We start from the raw sequence: 12,503 nt of genomic DNA, 5'->3' as shown, positions 1-12,503 counted from the left end.
ATATTACTTGTTTTATATTTTTGACTTTCTTAGCAAGTATGGTGTTGGCCATTGCCTGGTCTGCTGCTGAGTAATATTTCTGCAAAAGCCACCATTCATTCCATTGGGTATTGCCTTATTTCTCATTTTAGGGCACTGTTTTCATTTCTAGATAGAAATAATTGCATTTGTCAATGTAACTGCTCATCAGTTATGAGGTTGGGAAGGAATTAGGATGAAGCTTCTGCTCCTCAAAATGTTTAGCTTTCAACTTTCCCCCCTTCAGATATTTTCACTGTGCCTACGAAGCTAAGCTTATATATAGTGTTTGTCAGTTACAAATATTTCTTTTCTTTGTAGGAAATAGTTCCTCAAGATGGAGGACGGGAAGCCTGTTTGGGCTCCACACCCAACTGATGGGTTTCAGATGGGGAGCATTGTGGATATCGGACCTGACGGCTTAACTATTGAACCTGTAAATCAAAAAGGCAAGGTAGGTTTCTTCAAAAGGCAATTAGTTCTTGTAGAAATTGTTTTACTGAAAGAGAAGATGTTTGCAGGGAAACTAATACAAACTAAACTTAAAGAGAAGAGGAGGAAAGAATAAAAAGTGCAAGGAAAAAAATGAGAATATATCACACACACACACACACACACACACTCATACTGAGGTGGCTTCCAACCTTCATCACAATAAGTATAAACAAATCTAGGCTCTTAAGCCTCTATAAAGTTATGAACAAATATTGCTTTGTCCCATAACCCATCCCTTGTCTATCGACAAATGCATTCATTCTTTTTTGTATCATTGCATAAATTTCTTCAAGGCTTTTGTTTAATAGTGATTAAACATTTTATAGAGCCAGTTTGATGTAGTGGTTAAACCACAGGTGTCAAACTCGATGTCACATGATGTATCGTGACGTATCGTGATGTTTTTTGCGTTTCTGGAGCCGGGGTGGGCGTGGCCTGTGAATGACGCATCTGGCCCGTGGGCCACCAGTTTGACACCCCTAGGTTAAACCATCAGGCTAGAAACTGGGAATCTGTGAGTTCTAGTCCCACTTTGGGCACAAAGCCAGCAGGGTGACCTTGGGTCAATCACTTTCTCTCAGTCCTAGGAAGGAGGTGGGGTAAACTACTTTTGTAAATCCTTGCCTAGAAAATTGCAGAGACTTGTCCCAAGATTCTCCAAGAATCAGACACGATCAATTTTTTTTTATTTTTAATACCACAGATATAAATGTAGATGCAGATCTGTGCTCAAGACATTTAAAATGAACAATAATCATCACAATATAGCATGTTTGAGATTTTGCTATTTTACTTTGTTACAATATAAGGGATTGCATACCTTAATATTTTTTCCTTCTGAAAAAAAAGTTTCCAAATGTTAATGTCAATCTTATCTTCTCTACCCAAGAAAAAGAGAAGAATAAAGCTTTTACTGAAAACATACAGTATGCACGTTCATTTTTTTTAAAATTTTTTTTTGAAAATTTAAGAATACAGGGGAAATCTCTGTGGAGATTCTCAGTCATCCAGAACTGCTGAAGCTTCTTGGATGAGAAGCGAAATGTTTTCCTCAAGGAAAAAACAGCCCAGTTGCCTTTTGAAAAAGAACCTTTGAGTTAAAAATACAGGATTCCCCATTAATCCTGTATTTAATGTGGTGGTCAATTCCAAATCTTGGTTTTTAAAAATATTGAGTTTAAATAGGCTATTATTCTCTCTTTAAAAAAAAAATTAAAACATTTATACCTCATCTTACCCTCTGAAGAATTCATGGGTAAGTTGAAGATGTACAGATGAGATAACAGAAATTTTGTTATGCAAACAAAAGCATCTGCTTAACACTGAATGTTGCCCATTAAATGTTGTCTTAAGGAAGTGGTAGCGAGCCTATGGCATGCATGCCAGAGGCAGCACTCAGAGCCCTCTCTGTAGGCACGCATGCCATTGCCCCAGCCCTGCCTCTCCCTGCAACCCCCTCCTCACCAGCAGCCCCCCCGAGGAGAGTCATCCCTGGGCACGGCCCGCACAGAGCAGTGCAGCCAAGGACATGGCACCGGGCAGCAAGGACAAGACTTCGCCCCGATGCCCCATCGTGTGCAAATGATGCTGCAGGGTGCAGGCGGAGGTCATGGCTGCCATGGCGCTGCAGGGCCACCTGGGCGATCTGCGGTGTTCCGTGGAGACGATAGATGGCCCTGCGGGTGAGGGATGGAGTGGGGGCGATGGGGATGGAGCAGGTGGGGGCGGAGAGGGGTCCGGCGGGGCGGTTTTTGGGCACTTGGTGTCTGAAAAGTTCACCATCACTGTGTTAAGGGCTGATATTCCATGACTGGGTTTCTTTTTTTATGTTTTGAAGCATTTGTGCAACAATAAAACAACTTGTTCGAGAAACTTAAAATATCAGTGAGCAGACAAAATGAAACTATTAGTATCCTTTTTAGTAGAAAATGAAAAATAATATGATCAACTCTAGGTGCAATTCATTCTGCTAAAAATATCAGTATCGTGACAGAAATAGGCTTGAAAATGTATTGGGTTATAAGCACTAAGCATAATAGGCTCATTAAGTATTTTTTTTTAAAAAATAATGGCCTCCCTAAGTGTGTGTGATTTTTTCTTGAGATGCAACATGGCTGCAAACGTTAGAAAACTGAACAGGTTATGCATTTATCATGGTTGTGATTTATTTTGGTATTTTAAGTAACTCAGTGTCCAAAATCAAGGGGGGTTCTCTATCAAATAAGATTTTAAGTTGTCACAGTAGATATAGTTTATAAGGACTTATTGTTATTCTGTGGCTAACTGTAACCAGCACATTGTGTAATCACATTAATTTATGCATAGAATCCTTTGGGAAGCTGAAAATAAATGTGTGATTGTGACTGAAAACTGAAGCCATGCTTTGTTCATTTGTTTTTTTCCTTTCTTTATATTGTGATATCACATTTTGCCTTCCATTCCCCTCAGTAATGCTGTGGATGGCATGAAAATAATTGAATGCTCAAGAGTTGTCACAAGAGCTCTAGACCAGCATTTCCTGACCTGATGTATTCCAGATATATTGTGAATGCAATTTCTTAAAAGCTCTGGAGAATCTGAATTAAGGAAGTTTATTACATATGTTACTGAGGGAATTGTAAATTAGACTGCTATTTTCATCTACATATGATCATCTAGATACCAGAATGACATGTAGCCTGGTCCAAACCTAGGTGGACCTACTAAACAGTTATTTCTTTATGCTTTGTGAGAGTAGACCAGTTAGTAATTTGGAGAGCTGGTCTCTTCTGTGAGAACTTCTGTGGAGGAGAGCTGTATTCTATGATGAAATTAAGTAGAAAAAAAAATCCATGGACTTAGTATACAAATCTAGGCTCCTTTAGAAGAAAGTGTTCTGTTTTGAATTTGTAAGAAAGAGCTTAAAATAAATACATTTTAAAACTAATGCTCAATTTTTTCAACCTGATGAAATAGAGGGAATTTTAATATGGAGGTCAAGAGGTGATGTTACAGGCTTCCTCTCTGAGGAAAGTCTAGTGTTTCTCTAAGGAAGTAATCTCAACTATGGAGAAAGAAGGTGATCTTCTTACTTCTAAGTAAGTTTACTTAGAAGTAATGCAGCACTATGTAAAACCATTCTTTTTCCAAGAAAGTCTCAGAGTATTATAATTCTATTAATTTATTTTAATAAATACAAAGACATTCAGAAGACATTCTCATCAAGCTTTGTTTGATAATATATGACAGATATTAGGGAAGAATTCTTTGGTTTTTGGAGATTTTTGAAATTAGTAAATTTATAAAGTACATTGATATGCATGCTTAAGACGTTATTCAAAGACAGTGTGAAAAAGACACCAAGAATATACAAGAATACTAAAGAGCATAAGGTAACAAAGACTACTGAATAATATTGAAGAATAAAAGAAAGACCTTAGGCCCTTCAGCTAGTCAGGAAACTCTGACTGGCTTCTGACTAGCTTCTGTAAGTTCAAAATCATAATTGCTTTCAGTGTCCTCATTCCACTTGATTTTGCCAAGGACAAGGAAGACAAATTTATCTTATCTTGTTCCTGGAATGGTCTGCCTCTTCCTACCAAGGATAGAGCATCCCAAGGTTAAGGAGTATTTATTTATACTAGGTGGCTATGAGACCATCACAAGGTTTTAGGCTGTGATGAGATGAGAAAGATTAGCTTATTGTAGACCTGTGTCCTGAACCAAGAGAAGCCAAAACAAAAGTATAACCTTTTGGTGGGTAAAATAAATACTTGCTTAGTTCTGCATTACATACTCAGCTATTATATAGCAATATAAAGTTTATTCATTTATTTATTAATCAAATGTATGTGGTTGCCCATCACACAAGAGGCTACTCTGGGCGGCATATAACAATCAAATAAAACAGCAAATATATAAAAATAATCATAAATACATAAGAAGCATGATTAAAATTAGAATATTATTAAAAATTTAAAATGTACAAACGACATGAGAAACTGAATATATCAATCAAAATGGAGCCATCTAAGCATGTCATCAATTTTCTAGGACCCCTAGGCCTGGTGACATAATTAGGTCTTGGGGGACTTCTATATGATTAACGGGGACGGTGCTAACCTGTCTTTGGGGGGAAGAGAATGTTCCATAACATAGGCACCATGGTAGAGAAGGCCCGCCTCTTGGGACCCACCAAATGTAAATCCCATGCAGATGGTACCCACAACATGTCTTTTCTGCTAGATCTAATGGGATGTAATTGGGGCTGATGTAATTGGGGAGTGGTGGTCCCTCAGATAATCTGGTTCTATGCCATGAAACACCTTGAATCTGACCCAGAAGCAGACTGGTAGCTAATGAAACTCGTGGAGGAGAGGTGTCATATATGCTCTTCTAGAAGGCAGCTGCATTTTGCACCAGATGAATCTTCTGTATACTTTTCAAGGGCAGCCTTGTATACAGTGCATTATAGTAGTCCAATTTGGAGGTGACTAAGGCAAGAATGATCAAAGCCTCCCAATCCAGGAAAGGGAACAGTTGGCATACCACACGAAGCTGTGCCATGGCCCTCCCAGCCATGACTGCCTGTTGAGTAGGAGTCGTAAGTCTAGAAGACTCCCAGATTGTATACTCTGTCTTTGTAAGAGAAAACTGAGAGGCAGAGTGGTGCAGGGGTTAAAACCCAGGTTCAGGTTCGCTGCCTTCCTCTCACCCCAGCCTACAGCCTAGATTGCTGCTATGGGAAATGTTTGCAGGAGGGAGTGCTGTTTATACTACCTTGACCTCCTGAGGGAAACAGTGAGATATAAATCAAATAAATATTCCCGATACAGGAGTCCTTATGTCCTAATGCTAGTTATAATTGTACAATTTCCTGATTTAAAAGAGAAGCCTTTTCTTCTAAAATAACAGATGAGGCTGCTTTTGGCTCATGAATTTTGCACATGCTTGTTTGGATCAGATCTGGAATCTCATCTGCACAAGCCGCTTCAAATTTCTTCCAATGGAAGGTGATATCACTTTTTACAAAAGATCGTTGTCCCCAGTGTAGAGAATGGTAGGCAGCTGTTTGAATTCAGGAGCTGACCAAGGATTACTTGGGTTCGGGTTCAAGGAGGGTAAATTATCCTATAAGGCACTGAGTAGGACAGCGATTTCTTGGAGCTGCAGCTTTCTGCATCGTACAGAAGAGAGAGACTAACGAGAATTAGGTTTAGGTTTTTCAGGCAAGAGAAGGGACTGTTCCTGGATGGGGAACAGCTGCTGGGAGTACATCAAAGTTTTAAAATCTGAATTAGCTGCACAGGTTTATATTATCTTTTCCATTGGTTCCCATCTTATAAATGGTGGTAAACTCTCATGAAACTTCAGGGTTAGACAGATCTCTGAATTCCACAAAGAGGGAAATTGAGATAGGTTCTCTGCACCTGATTATAATAGCCAGGAAATCAAGACAGGGTCATTTGGTTCTCCTGGTTTAATAAGGACTAGAGCAGTGGTTCTCAACCTGTGGGTCGGGACCCTATTTGGGGTCGAACAACCATTTCACGGGGGTCGCCAAACAACGCAGTCTGCCATTTTTCCCCCTTTTCCTTAGCTGTGCTACTCCCTTTTATTCTATTGGCTTTTGAAAGCCAATAGAATAGACTCTCTTGAATAGAGTCTAATTCTATTATCATTCAAAAGCCAATAGGAATTGTCCAGGCTGTCTCTACCCAGCTGAGCCCGCCAAAAGTCCGATTCTGCAAACGGTGCTGCACCAGTTGAGTAGTCCTCGACTTACGACCGGTTGAGTAGTCCTCGACTTACCACCAGTTGGGGGGGTCACGGCATTAAAAAGGTTGAGAACCACTGGACTAGAGAAATGTGGCACTTTTCAGATTCTTAGCAGGGTGGATGAGAACTGAGGGGTGCAAAGGATATTCAGAGTCCCAGGAGTCTCTACTTTCAGGTAATTTCTCTGTATTAGGTATATATTCCTAAATTCTGAATCAGTAATGATATAACTACTTTATTTGTACTTTTAAAATACATACCTGCATAGTACATGCGGTGCCAATTTGGCCACATTTACAAAAGTAAGGGTATAAGGTCTAGTGGTGAAGGCACCAACTAGAAACAGAGAGACTGTGAGTTCTAGTCCCTCCTTAGGCATGAAAGCCAGCTTGGGCCAGTGACTTTCTTTCAGCCAACCCACCTCATAGGGTTGTTGTCGAGGGAAAAATAGAAGGATTTCTGCCTTGAGTTACTTATTAAAAAACAATAAATGTGAGATAATGTATAATTAAAAGAATCTTCACCCCAATACATTAGAGAAAAAAAAGATGATTAGGTACAAAGACTTACTAGATAACTGAGGAAATCTTAAGTCAAGAGAAGAGTTGGAGGAACAAAGAATACCCATAGACTGGTGGCCGTATTTACAAATTCAATCTAGATATAATAGGGATAGGCAAGAATATGGAATAGGTCAGATCCCACATCAACTTGATAAAATTCTAATAAGTAAGGAAGGAAAATTATTATCAAAAATGTATAAATACTTGTTAGAGATAGAGTTAGAGAAAGAAATAGTGAAGGGGCGATGATAGCGTGGGTACAAAATGTGGGGCAAAATATAAATTTAGAGGAATGGGAAAGATTATGGAACATAAATTGCAAATTGATGCTATCAACTGCATACAGGGAGAATCAATATAAAATAATTTATAGATGGCATTTAACACTGACGAGATTGGCCAAAATACATAAAAACATGGACCCGAAGAGCTGGAAATGTAAAATCAGAGAAGGAACATTTTATCATATGTGGTGACTGTGCCCTAAAGCAAAAAACTATTGGGAACAAATAAGAGATTGGATACAGGAGATAACTGAGGTACAAATGGACTTCAGATCGGAATTATTTCTTTTGGGCATAATAAATTTAAAGATTGAAAAACAACTCCAACACATCATTATACACATATTGACTGCAGCACGGATAACATATGCTCAATGTTGGAAGAGTGAAAATACACCCACAAATGACATGATTATGTATAAAGTCTTGGAATGCGCAGAAATGAATAAACTTACACTAGAATTAAAAGACAAGGAGGCGACAGAATTTTATGAAATTTGGAATAAATGTTATAATTGGCTAGAACAGAGAAAGAAAAAGATATAATTAATGATGTAAATAAAATGTAAATAAGATGTAAAGAATGGTTAAAATGTACAGCACTGTTCTGTTAAAAGAAAAGATTTATGTTTATGTATTTTAAGTTTGTTTTGGTGTATGATGTATGGTGAAAAAGAAAATAAATAAATAAATAAATAAATCTTACATTGTTCCTTAGACTTTTATCTAAGATCAAGGGGAGTGACTGGATCAAACAGCACTTTTACCTTGCCAGAAGCTTGAAATTCTGACTGGAGCATTTGTCTCCAATCAGCTAATCTTAAATATACTACTGATTTGGACTCTTGGTGAAGCCTTGGAGCAGTTAAGTACGAGTTAAAAACAGTATTGTTGAGTGAGAATAAAGTCAAAACTCAGTTAGTACTCAGTAGTGATTTATGTGGTAAGTTTCAGAGGTTTGTGCAATACTGTGTGCCAGTATTTATAGTTGCAGCAAGTGGTATTACTTGCCTGACTTTCTGGGCTTGAAGGTTGAGCCTAGCTATACTTGGATGGGAGACCACAAGGAAATCCTAGGGCAGTGGGTCCAACTGAGAAGTGAATTATCTTTGTAGAAGAAGCCATTGGCCAACCAATTTGTATTATCATCAAAAACCATACAGGTCAGATGATCACCAGGAGTCAAGTGCAGCTCAGGGACTTTTTCTTTTATTTGTTACTTAAGGTGATTTGCCAGACTTCATCAAGCAGCAAAGTACTTTCTCTTGATCATAAATGCAGTGTTCCATATACTTGCCATCTCTTACTTTTGTATTTCACTTGCAACTCCTGAAAATGCATGATTGCATTGCCTGCATTAGAGCCATGGTGGCATAGTGGTTATAGAACAGTATTGCAGTCTGATTCTGCCGACTGCCAGGAGTTCAATCCTCATCGGCTCAAGGTTGACTCAGCCTTCCATCCTTCTGAGGTCGGTAAAATGAGGACCCAGATTGTTGAGGGCAATAGGCTGACTCTCTAAACCACTTAGAGAGGGCTGTAAAGCACTATGAAGCGATATATAAGTCTTAAATGCTATTGCTATATCCTTGCAGGAAAACTGAGCTATTGTGCATGAAACGTCCCTTCCTGCGGATTAACATGAAGGTCGTTGCTTATGTATTACTTCCAGTAACAAAGTGTTCTTCAATTTCTCACAGAAACCAATGACTTATATCTCCTTTTCTTTGCCAGACCTTTTTTGCTGCTATCAACCAAGTCTTTCCTGCAGAGGAGGACAGTAAGAAGAATGTGGAGGATAATTGTAAGTGAGCCATGTAAACATTATGTGAGGTGGCAGGGGCTCTGTGGAGATTGAGGCTGCCACAGCGCAGCTGCTTGCCTGAACCTGGGCCCTTCGCAAATGAATGAGTGTTGCCGGGGGATGTTTTTCAGAAGGGAACTCTTGGGTGATTTGTTTGGCCTTCTGTGTATTTAGAGCAGGGGTCCTCAAACGCGGCCACTTTAAGACTTGTGGACTTCAACTCCCAGAATTCCCCAGCCAGCCATGGCTGGCTGGGGAATTCTGGGAGTTGAAGTCCACAAGTCTTAAAGTGGCCGCGTTTGAGGACCTCTGATTTAGAGGATGCCATTTGAAACATGCCAAGTCTGAATGAAGAATGTTACTGAAGTGGTGGCAGGAGTAGCATTGTTGGATTAGCCTTAACTATGACTAGAGCCAGTTTGGTGTAGTCATTGAGCTGTGGTGGCGCGATGCAGTACTGCAGGCTAACTCACTGTTCAGTCCAGGAGTTTGATTCTGAACAGCTCAAGGTTGACTCAACCTTCCATCCTTCCGAAGTCAGTAAAATAGTTGTTGGGGACAATATGCTGACTGTGTAAACCGCTTAGAGAGGGCTGTAGCGGTACATAAGTCTAAGTGCTATTGCTATCAGGGACACCATTTGTTCTAGTCCTGCCTTATGCACAAAGCCAGCTGAGCGACCTTGGGCCAGTCACTTTCTCTCAGCCTTAGTAAAGGAGGCAAGGGCAAATCACTTCTGAAAAAAAAAAAACCTTGCTAGGAAAACTTCAGAGATTTGTTCAGGAGTCCCCCAGAACTGGATACGATTGAACGGAAGAAAAAAATATGACTCTGGATTTTTTTCTATAATTCTCTAGCCCTGTCATAGATCCTGAGCCCTTATGTCACCTCCTCTAAGTCTGCCACAGATTTCTTTCAGGAAAAGTGGTAGGATATATGGTACTTACGAAACTATTGTTGTGCTTTCATTGTAGGTTCACTAATGTATTTAAATGAAGCTACCCTCTTACATAATATAAGAGTTCGCTATAGCAAGGATAGAATTTATGTAAGTATCACCTTAGCTTGTGAAAAATATGGGTGGGTTTTTTTTGTCACAAAGTGAAATATGAAATATGTATTGTTTATTTGGTCAATGACCAGTGAAAATTTTTTAAAAATACAACACCAAAATAGACTCAGATAGATGAGATAAAATACTAGCATAACAAAAATAAAATAACATAAAAATGTGACACACACTACCATATTGGTGCATTAATTACCTGTGCAGGTGTAAATCTAAAATATTACAGTCTACAAAGTAAAATATATCGTCTAAAAATGAAATGGCTAGAATGTGTTAAACCTAAAATGATAAAACAGAAAGTGACTATTTCTATAACCAGTTATGCCTTATTTTCGGTGGCAACACAGAATTTGACTACTGCACAAGTGATAAAAGATTATGAATCTTCTAGGAGTTGGTTCACCTAGAAATTGTCTGGTCTCCCTGGAAATGTTCATAGTAGAAGTAGAATATAAGCAGAACTGACATCCCTGTAGAATTTACAGTGCAAATACATGCAAAATGGCTTTGATCTCTTTTGCTGCCTCATGAGCAGGTGGTATGAACTTTAGACTAGAGTATCTGCCTTGCAGCAGTGCGAATGGAAAGATATTATGCCTGCTTTGAAAAATCAGCTTGGGGAAAGTTAGATTTTGTAGATATCTTCCTGTTTCCCAAGTGCTTTTATTTGTTCAATTTCACCATGTTAGGGCAGCCTATTGGCATCAGTCTGAAACTCCATATCCTCTTTATTTTTTGGCTGAGCAGTTGTTTGGTGTGGTCATATCCTAAAGAAATTAGGAATGAAAGCCCATATAACATCTAATCCTGCTCTACAGCCTGTTTCCAGGGAGAAGGAAAATCGTCTATTAAAACTAGTGTCAGTTCAGCTGGAAGATTTGGATTTTCAGCCAGTAATGTATCCTCTTCCTCCAAGTGCTTATCTGGTTGTAGCCATTCCTGTCAAAAGCTTTAATTGGACATTTGCTGTCCTTGGGCCAGTGATTTGTCTGCAAGTGTTTTAATACTGCAGGGATTCATTGTCCTGCACCAAGTATAAAAGAAGTGCTTAATTGCCCTTTTAGACCTAAATTAGCTTCACTATGTGATTCTGGTATATGTTTCAAGTGCCTTTAGAGTGGAAAACCTCTCCAAGGTGTTTCAATACCAATACGGTATCTCAATACAGTTTCCTGCTCTGATTTTTGTCTTTCTATTCTCCAGGCCAGGGGCCTTCAAACTTGGCCCTTTTATGACTTGTGGACTTCAACTCCCAGAATTCCTCAGCCAGGAATTCTGGGAGTTGAAGTCCACAAATCATAAGAGGGCCAAGTTTGAAGGCCCCTGCTCCAGGCTGTTGGGTGCCTCTCTTAGCAAAGACCAGAATTTTAGATTTTTCAAAAATGGGAACCAGGTGAACTGTAGTACCAACGTATTATTGTTATAGCTCTTTCCAGCCTTAGGGGGAATTGTGAAATCATAGTGGCATAATCATTGTAGAGGAGCATAGGATTATTAAGAAGGTCCACCACTGAATTGATGTACAATTTGAAAAAAGAGGGGAAAAGAATATGTCTCTGTTGGAGTCCTTTCTGAACTACTGTGCTAGAGAAGGGACCCTTGGGGATTGTATTTCATTCTTAAGATAGTGTTGGAGTATAATTTCTGTATTAGAAAGAGCTGGTGCCTGTCAACAGTTTCCCCCCCTCCCCAAGGCTATTCCTGGAAGTTGTATCTAAGGCATGTTTAAAATCTAGAAAGGCCCAAAGAGGAAGGATTTCTTTTTTTGAGTATATCTTTGTGCAAGATGGTAGAACACCAGAATGTGGTCTGTTGTTGACCTCCCTTCTCTGAATCCTGCCTGCTCATCTTGGATTATGCTCCATTAGCATATAATTTGCTAACCACATTCAAAAGGCTGATTGGCCTACATAATTGCATGAATCATTCTTATTGTTCTTATTATAAATTGGGCCAATTATTCCCAGGCCCCAATGTTTTGGAACATAGCTAGTCTTATCTATGAATATAAACACGGATGCTGATCTATGAATGTAAACACGGAGGCTGGTAGAGACACCCACCAGCTGGGAATCTGGTTTTATTATGGAATCATTACAGACAGAATATAATCAACACCTGGACCCTTATGTTCTTAAGGGATGAGTTAAGGGTTACTTCTTGTGCAGAGCTGGGGGCCAATTTTAAACCTGTCAGGCCGATTTCATTCTCATTTATATTACTAGCAAGGATCATGTACAACCTTCTGAAATATTCCACCCGAGCTTGAATGGACTGGGGAGATGAGCTGGGCTGGGCTACTGGTTTTCCTAGTCCTCCAGTAGTTTGCCAGAAGAGGGAAGAATCTTTCTTCCTGAGTGATTGAATTAGCTTTGCCAGGTCTCCTTTGTTGCTAGTTTTTTCCTATAGGATGGCTAATAGACTAACTCAGGGGTAGGCAACCCTGGCTCTTTTATGACTCGTGGACTTCAACTCCCAGAATTCCTGAGCCAGCATATGCTGGCTCAGGAATT

The 12,503-nt window shown here is 39.3% G+C and overlaps 1 protein-coding gene across 8 annotated transcripts in view; it reads left to right on the top strand.

Annotated features, from left to right (window-relative positions):
* Positions 1 to 12,503, top strand: part of MYO6 (myosin VI) — a 118,947-nt gene that overhangs the window by 33,642 nt on the left and 72,802 nt on the right. For 4 of the 8 annotated variants that reach the window (XM_039346617.1, XM_039346616.1, XM_039346613.1 and 1 more), the window contains exons 2-4: positions 340 to 472; positions 8,852 to 8,921; positions 9,896 to 9,969. In XM_039346617.1, coding sequence (XP_039202551.1) covers positions 356 to 472; positions 8,852 to 8,921; positions 9,896 to 9,969 — 261 coding nt within the window. In that variant the 5' untranslated portion in view covers positions 340 to 355. Of the gene's footprint in view, positions 1 to 339; positions 473 to 8,851; positions 8,922 to 9,895; positions 9,970 to 12,503 lie in introns of those variants that run through there. The other 4 variants (XM_039346621.1, XM_039346620.1, XM_039346618.1 and 1 more) reach the window with 1 other exon arrangement.

Source organism: Crotalus tigris, unplaced genomic scaffold (genome assembly GCF_016545835.1).
Source record: "Crotalus tigris isolate CLP2741 ecotype Arizona unplaced genomic scaffold, ASM1654583v1 scf7180000018016.4438896, whole genome shotgun sequence".
Classification (NCBI taxonomy): Eukaryota; Metazoa; Chordata; class Lepidosauria; order Squamata; family Viperidae; genus Crotalus; species Crotalus tigris.
This window is presented reverse-complemented; position numbering and strand designations above follow the sequence as displayed.